The sequence below is a fragment of the Myotis daubentonii genome, chromosome 5, assembly GCF_963259705.1.
Source record: "Myotis daubentonii chromosome 5, mMyoDau2.1, whole genome shotgun sequence".
Classification (NCBI taxonomy): Eukaryota; Metazoa; Chordata; class Mammalia; order Chiroptera; family Vespertilionidae; genus Myotis; species Myotis daubentonii.
The window spans coordinates 91320295-91335222 of NC_081844.1; the positions used below are offsets into that span (position 1 = coordinate 91320295).

A 14928-nucleotide genomic window follows, 5' to 3' on the forward strand; every position below is an offset into this window, starting at 1 on the left:
CCCTGGCAGAGGTCATCAGCAGGATCCACCTCTTCCCTCTCCCAGGAAAACACAGAGGCCAAGAGAATACTATTGTGTTTCTATTTGGTTTCCATAGCTTGTCTGCCCCAGGGTGAGGCTAAGACCACAGTTTATCTCCTCCGGGCACCACAGGCTACACAGGGAAACCCTGCTCCCCACAACCTGCCCCCTTTCCAGCCCGCCCCGCCCATAGAAACAGGCTTTCCAAAGGGCATTCTGCCGCCGGAAGCGCTCTGAACGCAGTCAGAGAAGTTTAGGAAACGCTTTGCTTCTTCCCTGGGACTCTGAAATGTCTGTTAGCATATTAAAGGTTCTGAGAAGGCCTGCAGCTGGCAGATCTGCTTGATCAGATTGAACCTAGAGTTGCTCAAATTACTTGGCCACCACTTTTTTTGGTTGTGTCCAATGAACTAGTGTATCCCAGACAGGCTTTGGGGAAAGTTACGTGAAGAAATCCGCGTGTAAGTCACTCCAGAGCTGCCCCAAGGCTCCTGGATAACCCATCTGCCCACTGCTGGACTCCCCTAGCCCTGCAGAACCCCCCCGAACTAGAAATGAATGAAGCTGGGACGATGGAGGGAAACCTTAGTTCTAGTGGACTAACTTTTCCTACGAGCTGGCCCAGGGCTGGGGGCTGGCGCTGGGGGCCTCAGGCAAGGCCCTCGGGCTCCTGTGATCTGTCTGCTTTGATGTTGAAGAGAGGTAAGAACCTGCTTCAATATTTTATGCAGATCGGAGTGGGAGGTGTATCAGAAAGCATTTAATTAAAATGCTCTAAGCAAGGAAGGTTGTTATTATAGCCTCCTGCTGACCGGAAGCTTCCTGAGAAGAATCTTAAATCCACAGATAGGAGGGCCAGACTGGCCTGCCTGGGTGAGTTGCTCCAGCCACCCCTTTGCACTGGTGGGGAAGCGGAGGGCCAGGTGCTAGGGGCCTGGGGTCAGGGGTGGTAGAAGGAGTTAAGGTGCGAGCAGGAGTAAAAGAGAGACTGGAGTGGGTGGGGGCCAGAGAGAGGAAGGAGGAGAAAGACTGTCACAGATTTGATCTTCCCAGAGCCTGGGGAGAAAGAAAAAGCACACGATGAGACCTGAATGGTAGATGAGGACCCTGTCCTGGCTCCGTGAGCCCCACTCCCCACCTAGGTTTCCTCATCTGGACAGAGAGGAGGTTCCAGCGTTGGCTGTGGAGTGATTCAGATGCACCAGGTGGGCCCCGTGCCCACATGGCACTGAGACTGAGGACCCGGAGGGCTGAGGAGTGAGCTTTGCCTGGTCAAGGAGGAGCTCTGGCCATATGCCCTGGGTTGACCAGACTCTGGGAGCAGGAGCAGTGGCATGTCTGATGCCCTGCCCAGACCCTGCCTTGGATGGGTGGCCCCTGGCACTGCCAGCCTAAGGGCCTCCATTGACCCCCTCCCAGATGCTCCCTTTCCCAGGTGAATCGTAGGGTTTGGCCCACTTCCTCCCCTGTCCCGAAGTCCCTATCTGACCTTCAGACAATCCTAGAATGGGACACTGTCGTGACGTAAGAGTCATTTGCTCAGTTCCCCCATCTGCTTTAGATGAACGGTAAACTGAGGCTGAGAGAAGGCCAGGGCAGAAGTGCGGACATCTAAGGGTAGGTTGATGAGCTGGCAGCAAAGCTCACAAGTTAAGACCAGGAGGTTGTGTCCTCTTTGTCCGATGCTCAAAGCGGCACAGGCTCCCCCTGGGAAAAGCCTCAAAACTCCCTGATTTGAACAGAGAGAGGGGGGAGGGCCGGAAGGGCTCCTCTTGCTTGTTCCCTGGGCCAACTTGAGGGAAGGCTTCCTGGGGCCTCTAACGCCCGTGGGTGAGTCTACGTGGCCCAAGCCCCGCGGCTCACCGGGCACACACCCGGCTCCCATCTCTCTCCTGACCCCGTCCCTCCCGGGGACAGAACGAGAGGCTCCTGCCGTCTCCTCGGAAGGTCCGGCAGAGGGAGCGGTGACACAGGCGGCATGGTGGCCAGGCCCTGAGCCTATGTGGCCAGGAAGGAGACCTCAGTGGGCGTGACGGAGGCCAGGGGGAAGGCGGGGGAGGCGTCAGCCCCGAGGACTCGGTACAGCAGCTCCTCCTTCTCCTGCTGCAGCTGTCGCCTCAGCTGCGACTCCTTCTCCAGGGCCTCGTGGGCCAGCAGCAGGTCCTCCGAGAGCTGCCTGTGGGTGCAGACAGAGGCCCTCAGGGTCTCCAGTGGCGGCAGAGACCAACCCGTTCCTCTAGGACCTCTTCCATAGACAGGTCACCGCTTGCCCCAGGGTCCCCTCCCCCCCCCATCAGGCCCCCTCGCATGCGAGAGGTGACTTGATCTGTTGACCAAGGAGCGTGGCCCTCACAGGCAGACAGCTCTGGGTTCAAATCTGCCCCAACCCTTAGCTGTGTCTCCTTGGACAAGTTATTTACTCTTGTCAAATTTCAGTTCCCTCATTTGTAAAATGGGAATGAGAATAATGGGACCCAGCTCTTAGAGTAATGAGGAGGATAGATGATATGTATTCATCAAATTATGTCTGACATGATATCAGCTCTGATTTACTAAGCCCTTAGATCTGATTCATTCACGTACATTCATTCATTCTTTGGGCCTCCTGAGCTAGTCTCAGGTTGGGCTTCCCATGAAGCCCACTCAGCCAGGATGGGGACAAACGGATACTAATCAGGGCCTTTGATTTAGGTTTCCAGGCAGAGTTGGTCCCCAGGGATACTGGCTCCCAAGGAAGGAGGAGCCACATTCCCCGATAGGCCTGGGCCCACCTGTCAGCCCATTCCCTGGGCTCCTCTGAGACTCGCCACTGGAGGTTTTGGCAACAAGGGGAGAGGAGTGGAGGCCGGGGAACAGCTACCTGGACACAACCGCCTGGTTGCGGCCTCGGACGTGGAGGTCCTCGTTCTCCTGCTGGAGGGTGGTGATCTTCTCCTCCAGCATCAGGTTTTTTTCTTTCTGTAACAAATCAGAACGAGCTCAGATGGCAACTGAACAATGTGTGCTGTCGCCTCCCTCTGATCTGTGGGCCCTAAAAACGCTGACTCACTCTAGACCAAACGTTACAGTTCATGGAGCAAGAAGATGCCTTTAAAAAAAACAAAGCTAAGGCGTGCACAGGGGGCTGCCCGTTTTTCATTTGGCCACATGAGAACGTTACAAAAGGATTCAGCCACCACCACCTACTATCTCCATCATTTCAGAAGAGAAAGGATGTTCTTGGTTCTCTAAAAATCAGGGGATAGACTATACAGAAATGAAATGAAGTGCGCCTGTTCTGTGACGCCATAAACATGGTTGGACAAAATGTCTAGGGAACATTTGAGATTAAATGTCTGGTTAAAATATAGGTTGTGGCACGCACAGGCCAGGGAGACTTCTTCCAGAGCCATGTCATGTCATGCAGATCCAACCCCCGGTTTCCAAGCCTCCCTTCTCCTGCAGACACAGCCACCCGTGTCCTCAATACCCGCTGCTCCCAGGCCTGTCCCCGCTCACTCTGGCCTCTCATACTGTCTGGTTTTCAGCCTTCCTCAGCCCCTGCCTGACACGTGACATCTGCCAGGCCCTCCTCACTAGCCAGGCTGCACCCTGGTGTCACCCATGTGACAGCAACATGAGTGGCCAAGAAAAGTGCAGGACCCAGATGACAAGGAGCCACTGCTTGACCCAGACTGGCCACAGAGCAGTCTCAGCATGGGAGGCAGGTCAAAGCTGGTGGGGGCCTCATCCGGGTCCCAACCTCTGCACACTCACTGAGGAGGTTCTACCCTCTCACACTCCACTGAGGGGGGCCCACCCTCTGCACACTCACTGAGGAGGTTCTACCCTTTCACACTCCACTGAGGAAATGCTCAGAAAGCAGAGGCCTGAGTCTGCGTCCCCCCTGACACCCCTGCCCCCAATTCCTCCACGTACCACTGTTTCCATGAGGATCAGCCGCTTGTCTAGCTCATGAATACGCTCATTCTTCATCTCAATGACGAAGTGCAAGCTCTCCAGCTCCTGCTCCCAGAACTGACTGGGGCTCCCGTAATCCTAGACAGGGACATGAGTGGCTTCATCAGACCAGCAGGCAGAGGGCACGCGCTGTCTCCCTCCTCCCGTTCTGCCTCCAACTCATGGTCTGACTTACAGAAGTCTCCTCCCTTTCTTGGCCCATGCTAAGTGCTTAACATGCTCATTCTATCCCAATAACATCCCTGAGACATCACAGATGAGGAAACCGTGGCTCAGACAGGTTAAGTTGCTGTGCTAAGTGGTTGGTTTGCTGTTTGCACCTAATTCTCCCTGAATCCAGAGCCTGAGCATTTTACTAACCCATATGCGTCTCTCTGAGCCTTGCTTCCCCCGCCCCAGTGATACGGGAACCCTGTTTCTTCCGGTCCCTGGTGAAGAGAAGAATGTCAAGTCTGACCCCTGTCCTTGAAGAGGGCTTGGCCTTTCCTGTGGCCCAGACCTCGACCTCCCTGGAGATTCCAGAAGGAAAGGCCCAGGTGTCCTGCCACCCACCTGGATGTGCTTCTTATAGTCTCGGCTCAGGATGGACTCCTCCACCCTCTTCATCTTGGCCTGGAAGGCCTCCAGCTGGGAGCTCAGTCCATCGATGGTCTCCTGGAGCAGGAGAGGATGATCAAAGCCTGGCTCACAGAGGCAGTAGGTGGCTTCTCCACCTCCCAGAGAGGGATCCGTTTGGGTTCCTCAGCCTGTCTGCTCTACCACACCGAACGGGGCAGGCGCAGACCACTTCAACCACTGCTTGAAACACACCAGCCCCACCTCGTGTCCTAAAGCCTTTACTGCCCCTCCATAGCCGTGGGAACTGCACACTCCACTGAGGAGGTCCTACCCTGTGCACAATGTCCTGGTATTCAAGGCCGGTGTTAGCTTGGCATTCACGGTACCTCCAATCCAAGCTCAAAACACTCTCCCCGGCTCATCTCCACAGCTCCCGCTACACACCACCTCCTGCAGCCAAATATCACATCGCTCCTCCAACTGCCAGGTGCATCCTTGTCTCCACAGCTTTCCCCTGCCAGGAATTTCCTCCACCTAAACCCTGCCCATTACCTTTAGGACAGAATGCACCCCTTAATATGATGCACAGGCTCCCCTGCGTTTGGCCCTTGCCTACCTCTCCAGCCCCAGTCCTCTCTCCCACTCCATGCTACACCCCAGGCATCTTGGGCTTCTTGCAGTCCCACAGGTATTCCACATGGCCCCCGCTCCTCCATGCCTTGAAACATACTGGTTTTTGTTTTTGGTTTTTTTCTGCAAAAGGCACCTTTCCTACCCTTCTTCTGAAGAATTACAACCTATCCTTCAGGCTCTGGTTTTGATCTCACTCCCTTTAGGAAATCCCTGACCAGCCAGATTGGGTCGGATGCCTTCTTTCATGCTTCCACAGGTCCCAGTCATCCGTCCACTCACTAGTCTCGTCACACTGTGGCAGCAGCCCATGACATCTCCAAGATCCTCCCAACAGTCCTTGGAAAAAATAGGCCAACCCTAATCTCAAGCTTGGCTGTCCTATCAAGGCCTGGATACATGGAAGGCAATCAAGTCTGTCCCTCAGGACCAGGTAGAGGCCACCAGCTTTGGTGTTTGGGGCTCCATGCTGCTCCTCCCCTCCTCTCACAGAGACTGACATGGCCCAGCCCCTCTTACCTGTAGGGCTGCCTTGGCCTCCTGGAAGGAGTGGGTAAGGGCTTCCTTCTCTTGCTCCTGTGAGGTCCGGAGGGCTGTAGGGAAAGGAGACCTCTGTGAGCTCAGACACCCAGACATGCCACCCTAAAGCCTTCTGGCAGGCCCACGGAGGCCAACAGTGTGGGGATGCTCCTATCCATCCTCCTATCTCAAGGGCGTGGGGCTGTGTCAGAAATAAGGTAGATATCCAATAAAAGCTCATGGAAATGGCAATAAATTATGTCTTGTGAGGAACCATGAACCCTACCAGATTATGGGTACCACCCACACGTCACTGAGGCTAAGATCCAAAGGTCTTATGTCAAGCTGTTCATCTCGGTCCACAGCATGCGTGGAAAATGCGTGGGGATGATGTTTTGTAAGCTGGGTTAGCCAATCATGAAATCACTGAGGTATGACTCGTCAAACCACGGCACAAATCTATGGTAAGTACATTAGATTTGGGGCCTGGAAGTCCACCTGGTCCTGATCCTGCTTCTTCAAAACTAAGGACCTTTGAGGTCACTTAAAATATCTAGAAGTCCTTTCACCTTGACTGTGAAATGGGTCAATAAGTCTGGCCTCATTGTCAGGCTTATTGGCCTGTTGTCAGGACATGAAAGGATTTTGGAGGCTGCACAGTGCTATGCAGAGCTGGATTTATTCATTCCCCAAATCCATACAGTTATATTTTCCATCCCACCTCCTCTACAAAGTACCTTCTGGAAAATTCCAACCATGTCTCAATGGAAAGAAGACAACACAGAAATAACCAATCAATAGTGGATGGGAAAGAGGACAGAGAGGACAGGAAAGTTTAATACAGCCAAAGGCCCAGGGACAGAAGGGTCTGTCAGAGTGGGCAGTGACACAGAGAAAGGAATGTTCAGTAATAGAAATGTGATAGGGCTGTCAAAACTGGAAAAGACAGTTATATAAAAATTACAGGTTTAATTTTTTTAAAGTCATGGGTCTAATTTGCCTAATTAATTTGCCCATCAGTACAGGTTCTGGTTCCAGGTAAGAAGGGGGAAGCACACTCCATCCAGTCTCCAACTAAATGTGGCTATAAAACCTGAACAGAATAAATGAAGCTGTTGTTTCTAGACTCTGAAAAGTAAATGGTGGCAGGCCGACTGGGCAAGAAGACCAGAATCTGAAGTACCACTGAATCAGTAGATTTAAACAAGACCCAGAATCTCATGTACTCAAATATTCAAAAAGATACAATAAAAATTGCTCAGCATATTGAATCCAAAATGGATCAGCACACAATCCCAAATACTTAGCATACCAAGTAGCAAGAAAATCACCCTAGCCCGTTTGTCTCAGTGGATAGAGCGTCCGCCTGAGTACTGAAGGGTCCTGGGTTTGAATTTGGTCAAGGGCACATGCCTGGGTTGCAGGCTTGATCCCTAGTAGGGGGCATGCAGGAGGCAGCCAATCAATGACTCTCTCTCATCATTGATGTTTCTCTCTCCCTCTCCCTTCCTCTCTGAAGTCAATAAAAATATTTTTTTTAGAAAGAAAGAAAATCTCAACTTGCCAGAAAAGAAATCCAACAGATGCCAAACTGAGACACCACAGAAACATCCCCATAGACTTAAGGCAGACATTATAAACGCTCCATGAAGTCAGGGTGAGCACTCTTAGAAAGAATGGAAAATAGGAATTCTTAGCAAATAAACAGAACATATGAAGAAGAACTAAAAGGAAATTTTAGAACTGAAAACTACAATAAATGAAATACAAACTCACTGAGTGGGCTCAATAGGAGAATAGAGATGACATGAGAAAGAGCTAATGAAGCTAAAGATAATCAGTGGAAATTACCCAATCTGAACAACAGAGAGATAATATTAGAAAAACTGAACAGAGCTTCAGGAACCTTTAGGATAATCTCAAAATGTCTAACAGAAAGAGAAGAGTGTAGTGCAGAAAACCTATTTAAAGAAAGAATGGTTGAATGCTCCCCAAATTTGGCAAAACAAACCTACAGATTAAAGATACTCACTGAACCCCAAATGAAGTAAGCCCAAAGGAATCCACACCCAGACACATCACTTTTGAGAACTAATGACAAAGAAAAAAATCTGGCCCTGACCTGTTTGGCTCAGTGGATAGAGCGTTGGCCTGTGGACTGAAGGGTCCCGGGTTCGATTCCAGTTAGGGGCATGTACCTTGGTTGCGGGCACATCCCCAGTAGGGAGTGTGCAGGAGGCAACTGATCGATGTTTCTCTCTCATTGATGTTTCTAACTCTCTATCCTTCTCCTTTCCTCTCTGTAAAAAATCAATAAAATATATTTTTTAAAAAAAGAAAAAAATCTGGAATGAAATCAGAGAAAAATTGTGTCTTATTTGGAGAAAACAACAGTTTGAATGACTGTGGATTTCTCATTAGAAACCTTAGTGACTAGAAGAAATAACCACATTTAAAAACTGTTGAAAACTGTTGAAATTAAAAAAAAAACAACCTATAAATCTAGAATCCTATATCCAGTAAAAATATTCTTCAGGAAAGAAGGCAAAATAAAGACATTCTCAGATGAAGGCATACTAAAAAAAAAATTCATCACCAGCAGACTTGCGTTAAAAGAATTGCTCAAGGAAATTATTCAGAGAGAAACCTGGAACTTCAGGAATATAGAAAGAGCAATAGAACTGGTAAATACCTGGGTAAATATAATAGGATATTCTTCTTCCCTGAGCTCTTTAAAACATGATTGATGGTTAAAAGCAAAAATTATAACATTGTCTGATGGGCTATTCAATGTATGTCGATGTAAGACATCAAACAAGTACAAGAAAAAGGGGAGAGATTAGAGGGATGTACAAGATGGTAAGATTTCTATATTCCGCTTGAAGCGGTAAAATATTAATTTAAGTAGACTGTTATATATACTGTAATTTTTAGAGCAATGATTACACACACACAGAGAGACACAGAAAGAGATATAGTAAAAGAGACAATAGGTAACATAGATCTAAATGTAAAACTTAAATCTATAAAACTTCTGGAAGACAACATAGAAGACCTTTGTTACCTGGGGTTCAGCAAAGAGTTTTTAAAATGACACCAAAAGCGCGCGCGCGCGCGCGTGTGTGTGTGTGTGTGTGTGTGTGTATGCCTAATATGCTAATTGTCCCTCCGTTCATGCAATCAGTCACTATGATGTGCACTGACCACCAGGGGGCAGACACTCTGACTGGTAAGTTAGCTGGGGTCTGGCTGATTAGGACTGGGCGAGATAGGTTGGACATGCCCTGGAGCCCTCCTGCGGTTACTCCCTGGCCTGATCATGCACTGGTGGGGTCCCTTGGCCTGGCCTGCGCCCTCTTGCAATCCAGAACCCCTTGGGGGATGTTGGAGAGCCAGTTTCGGCCTGATCCCCACAGGCCAGGCCAAGGGACCCCACCGGTGCATGAATCTGTGCACTGAGCCTCTAGTAATCAATAAAATAGAAAATAATACATTGGAATTTATCAAAACTAAAAGTTTTGCTGTTAAGAGAATGAAAAAACAAACAAGCCCACAGTCTAGAAGAATATATTTGCAAATACAAAGGACTCATATCCAAAAATATAAAGACTTCTCAAAACTCAACAGTAAGAACAAGCAAGCTAATTAAATGGGCAAAATATTTGAAAAGACATTTGACCAGAGGATATATAGACAGCAAGCAAGCAGAAGAAAAGGTGTTCCATATCATTAGTCATTATTGAAATGTAAATTTAACCCACAAAGAAATATCACTGCACACCTATTAGAACTTGTCAATGAAAAATATTGACAAGTATCGGCAAGAAAGAATAGGACTCATACATTGCTGATGGAATGAAATGATGGTCACTTGGGACCACAGTTTAGCCATTTCTCATAAAGCTACACCTACATTTATTATGTGACCTCTCAATCCAACTCCTATGGATTTACCCAAGAGAAATGGAAACTTACGTCCACACAAAAACCTGTGCCCACATGTTTAGAAGAGATGTATTCATAATTGCCTCAAATTGGAAACAACCCAAATGTCCCACAAGTGAATGAGTGAACAATGCAATGCAACTCAGAGATGAAAATGAATACACTAATGATGCATGCAACAACTTGGATGAATCTCAAAGGCATCAGGATGAACGGTATTGTATTATAAAAATGGTATTGTATTATTTTGTTTATATAACAGCCTCAAAAAGACAAAACTATAGCGGAAGGAAAGATCAGTGGGGGGTAGGGGAGGATATGAGTACAAAAGGGCAGCCTGAGAGAATATTTTTGGGGTGATGGAACTGTTTTATACCAGATTATGGTGATGGTTACATGAATCTATATATGTGCTAGAATTTATGAAATTGTATACCCCAAATAGTCAATTTTGTTTAAAAAAATAAAAACAAAAATAGAAAATAAAAGACAAAGAAAGGTCATCAAATGTGGAAAACCACCACTATCCTCTCCCAGTTAGTTACCTGTACACCTTCCCCCAAACAAAGCCCATATATTCCCCCCAAGCTGTGCATTCATTTAACACATGTTTATGTAGCACTTAATATGTGCCAAGAAATTTAATAATAACTAGGAAAGAATTCTGACTGATGAGAAGAACTTAAGACAGACAGTCCCTTCTCCTCTGGGGTTTTATAATAGGACATTTTTCTTGTCAATATATTTATAACGCTAAAAATCACATCAAAGCAAGGTTTGGAGAACAGTTGTTTTCCCGCAATAGCCTTGTGAGGCAGGGAAGGTAGATTTTAAATATTTGGGAAGTGAACCGAGATGTAAGGTAGATTTTAGAGTCACAAAAAGTATACTGAGGTCAAGAGACAGGCCCAGCTTCACGAGGTGTTTCACGGGGTGTATTAGTATTAAAACGCAACTCTTCCAATTCCCAGGGCGAGGACCTCAATTCCACTTCAAAACATTTTGTGCTAATGTTGCAATATGTTTCAAGATTCTTAAAATTGTTCAGACCTCTGTTCTAGTTATTCCATTTCTGGGCATCTGAGGACATCATGTGAAATGTGTGCAAATCTTTATGCAAAAGACGTTCAGCACAGTGTTATTCATAGTAGTTAAAACCTAGATGTCTAGACTCATGGGAACTTAAGGAAAACCATGTATGCAATTGCCTAGCCTTCATAAACAGTTTAGTGACAGCATAATTACATGGATACATGTTTAATAGAACATTAAAGTGAAAAGAACAGGGTACAAAATATTACCTATAAGTAATCATCACGGTGTTTTTAAAAGATAAATAATTCTGGGGAAAGGTCATGCAAATACTGATGATTAAAGGGAAAGCTGGCATAACATTTTCTAGGTCAATTTCAATAGCATCAAAAATAGTATATGTAAACTTTTTCAAAGACAATGTACAAATGGCCAACAAGTGCATGAAATGATGCTCAGCAAAATTAGTCATTAGGGAAATGCAAATCAAAACCACGATGAGAAAACACTTTGTACCCAATAGAATGGCAATAACATTAATAATAATAGTACCAACAACGGAAAATAACAAGCATTGACAAGGATGTGGTGCAACCGGAACCCTTGTGCATTGCTGGGGGGAACATGAAATGGTGCAGCCACTGCGGAAAACAGCTGGTGGTTTCTTAAAAATGTAAGCATAAAATTACCACATGACCCAGCAATTCTACTCCTGGGTGTACGCGCAGGGGAACTGAAAGCAGGTGTTCAAGCAGGTGCTGGTTCTAGTGGCACTGTTCACGGTAGCCCAAGAGTGGAGGTAGCCCATGTGTTCATCAACCAGTGAATGGCAACCAAGTGTGGTGTATCCATGCCAATAACAAGGAAATATTATTCAGCCATGAAAACGCATGGAGTAATTTGTAAAATGGGCAAAGCAACAGCAACAACAACAACGAATGGAATGCAAATGCATGCTGCAGTCTGGATGAGGCTTGGAAATATGCTGGGTGAGGGAAGCCACAGCTTGTACGCTTCCATTTATGTGAGTGTCCAGAATAGACAAAGCCAGAAGATAGTGGATTGGTGGTTGCCAGGGGCTGGGAGTTGGGGAGGGGGTATGTGGATTGACTGCTGGGTGAGTATGGGGTTTACTTTTTGGGTGATGAAAGTGTTCTGGAACTGGATAGTGGTGATGGTGATGGACAGTGGTGTTGAATGTGGCCAAGATTTTACAAAATGGGGTTCACACGTGTATCATTACTATTGTAAAAAATGGCAAAAGTTTGAAATGATCTAAATGCCTATCCAAAGGGGCCCAGTTAAATGAACAGGGGTACACACTGGAATGCTATGTTGTTACTAAAACTTATGTCGCAGAAGTTTAATAAGTTGTTAATACAATTCAAAGTAAAAAAGAAAACAATTTATTTCCTCCCCCCAAAGTATGTGTGTGTGTGTGTCTGTAGACGTATAGCCTACATATACCCAAAAAATGAAGGGGATCTATATCGAAGGGGTAACTGACCAGTTCTGAGTGGAACTGCACACAATTTTAATCTTCTCAATAATAAAATAATAATGCTAATAATTATTTGCTAAATATTTTGCAAAATATCAGGCCCTATTCTAAATTCTATCTATTTACCTAAAAATTAAATTAAATACCCTGTGAACAAAGCTAGCTAACTTTTTCAAGGTTACACAGCTGCTAAGTGGTAGAGCTAGAATTCAAACCCAGGGCCGATGGCTATGGAGTCTGAGATCCTAACCACCATGCTCTAAGATCTTTTTGTTTAATCTATAGATTACAGATTTTCTATGAGGACCACATTTGGTGATGGAAGAGGAAAGGAAGCTATTTGAAAGAAATAATCAATCTAACCAGAAATTGTAAGCACTGTCATTACTGTGCGGAAGAAATATGAAACATTCTCATACATGTCTAGGTTTTCCAAATGTCCTTTAAGGAACATGAATAGCCTTTAAAATGGAAAAGAAAAAAAAAACACCCACCTCCCAACTAAGGTGAAACACAGCATGATGTCAGACTTTTAAAGCGATGCCCCACGGGGCCAGTCAAGGAGCCCACAGACTGCAGTCCTGCGGCTGCCAACTACTGGTGAGGCAGAGGCAGGAGGAGGGGCCAGTGGGAGGCCCCCTGTGAACTTGGCAGATGGGGCCAGAAGGAGGCCCGCCCACACCCTCCCTAGGGCACCGCTCCATCCTTACCTTGCAGGGCTGCCTCATGCTCGCCTTCCAGAACTCTCCGCTGCTCGGCCAGTTTCTCTTGAAGCTCTAGCTCCCTCTCCTTCTCCACCTGGGGGTGGGGGTGCCAGCGGGATGAGACTGAGCAGGTTCAGGTTCAGGTTCAGCAGAGCCTGCTTACCCACCCACTGCCCCCTGGTGCTTCGTGGAGTTAGGTGATCAGAATCCACCCCCTCATCAGAGTGATGGAAACGTGCTCAGAGAGGGCACAAGACCCCCAGACATAGCAGGAATGACTGACTGCCTTCTTTAGGGCTTAGAGGGGGATCCCCGAGAATTATCTAGGTGGAAAGAGATGTAGGAGTCTTCCAATTCTGATGCCCACTAGAGGTAGGAAGCCCTTCTACTGTGTTAGTGTTTCTGCACCTTTCTTTGCATATAATGAATATAATGAAATGTATGCAAGCAGTTAAACTGATAAAGGACTCCCTTCTTGGAAAAAGGAGTAAGAGATACTTACCTCAACAATAAAGCCAAAAGTCGGTGCTCACTCTTGGATTTTGCAAGGCTAGCAGGACAGGAGGAAAAGAGAGTGGCCGGGACTTACCTGCTGTGCCCATTTCTTCTTGTCCTCTTCGTGCTGCTGGAGAAGTCTGGCAATTTCCTTCTGGTGCTGCTCAGCCTCCTCAGATGCACAGAGCTGGACGGTTGTGGCTACAGGTGAAAAAGCAAAATAAATGAAGCCCCACGGAGTGGAAGTGGGGTCATCACAGCGACAGAGCGTGTGGGAGGCTGGAGCTGGGGGGTGAGAACCCTGATCTCCTCGCAGGAATGGTTTCAGCTGGGGATCAACCTCCAGAGGCAGCCCAGCCTCCCTGGCTTTGCAGGCCTCCTCAGTGCAGGAGCCAGTGGTCTCGTGTTGGTCCCTAGGATCCACAGCACAGCTGGTAACTCACAGGACAGACTCAACCCAAGCACCCTACCCAATATCCAAGTTAAAAAAAAAATAGTTGCTGATATTTAATGACTGGGCAGCTGTTACTACAGATTTCCAGCTTTTTTGCAGAAGCCAAAGAACTGGTGGTGTGTGCCTTTGTGTCGAGCAGGAGCTGGGGCTAGGAGCAGCCGCCGCCCTCGTCCAGGAGGGGGCTCTGCTGTTCCCACAGTCCCCACCTCTTCCCACTGCACTTCACCTGCCTGGGCCTGGGAGTGTCTGACCCTCGCCTTTAGCATTTCCCCAGCTGGAGGGTGAGGAGCTGCCTGAGCAGGAAGGAGCCACAAACAGGAAGTCTAGCCCTCGCTTAGGGAAACTCCAAACAGTCTTCACAGGCTCTGGGTAGGACCCGCGGCAGTGGCCCATCCCCTCTGTGCCTCAGTTACTCAACATGTGAAATCAGGACAATAATAACACATTCCTCATGGGGCTATTGAAATGATTCAAGTAGAAAACAATGGCAATAGAAATAATGACAGCAGGAAAGGAATACCGAGAGGTTAGTGTGCCCGGAATCATGCCCAGTTCTGCTCCAAATGCCTCACAGGTGTTACTTAATCCGCACAACCACCCAATGGTGGGCACCATGATGATTCCCATTTCACAGGCGAGGAGACAGAGGGACAGAGGAGTTAGGCAATTGGCCCGAGAGCTCCCATTTCACAATCAGGAGAAGGGCGATGAATCAACACAATCTGATTCCACCACCACCTCATTCACCTGGTTATGCACGAACAGTAGTACGTGTGTGCCATGGCCAGGTAGCTCAGTTGGTTAGAGCATCACAGGATACACCAAGGTTGTAGATTCGACCCCCCGTCAGGGTACATACAAGAATCAACCAATGAGTGCATAAATAGGTGGAGCAACAAGTCAATGTTTCTCTCTCTCTCTCTCTCAAATCAATAAGTAGAAAAAAGATTAAATAAAGAAAAGCAGTAAGTGTGGTTCCGAGCATTTGGAAGTGCGCAGTGTTCTCTATTGTTCACTAAATGGCCTCCAACTGTTCCTCGGCTCCTGACAAGCATTAGAGGCAAACACTAGTGTTGTTCGCATTATCACTCATGTTCGTATGATGATCA

At 47.3% G+C, this 14928-nt stretch overlaps 1 protein-coding gene across 2 annotated transcripts in view; it reads right to left on the minus strand.

Annotated features, from left to right (window-relative positions):
- Nucleotides 1-67: 67 nt before the first annotated feature.
- CCDC69 (coiled-coil domain containing 69) overlaps nt 68-14928 on the minus strand; it is a 30210-nt gene continuing 15349 nt past the window's right edge. Inside the window, exons 3-9 of one of the 2 annotated variants that reach the window (XM_059698940.1) lie at nt 13460-13566; nt 12877-12964; nt 5689-5762; nt 4534-4635; nt 3940-4059; nt 2882-2979; nt 68-2197 (exon numbers count right to left, since the gene is read on the minus strand). In XM_059698940.1, the coding sequence (XP_059554923.1) occupies nt 2020-2197; nt 2882-2979; nt 3940-4059; nt 4534-4635; nt 5689-5762; nt 12877-12964; nt 13460-13566 (767 nt within the window). In that variant the 3' untranslated portion in view covers nt 68-2019. The remainder of the gene's footprint in view (nt 2198-2881; nt 2980-3939; nt 4060-4533; nt 4636-5688; nt 5763-12876; nt 12965-13459; nt 13567-14928) is intronic. The other variant, XM_059698941.1, reaches the window with a different exon arrangement.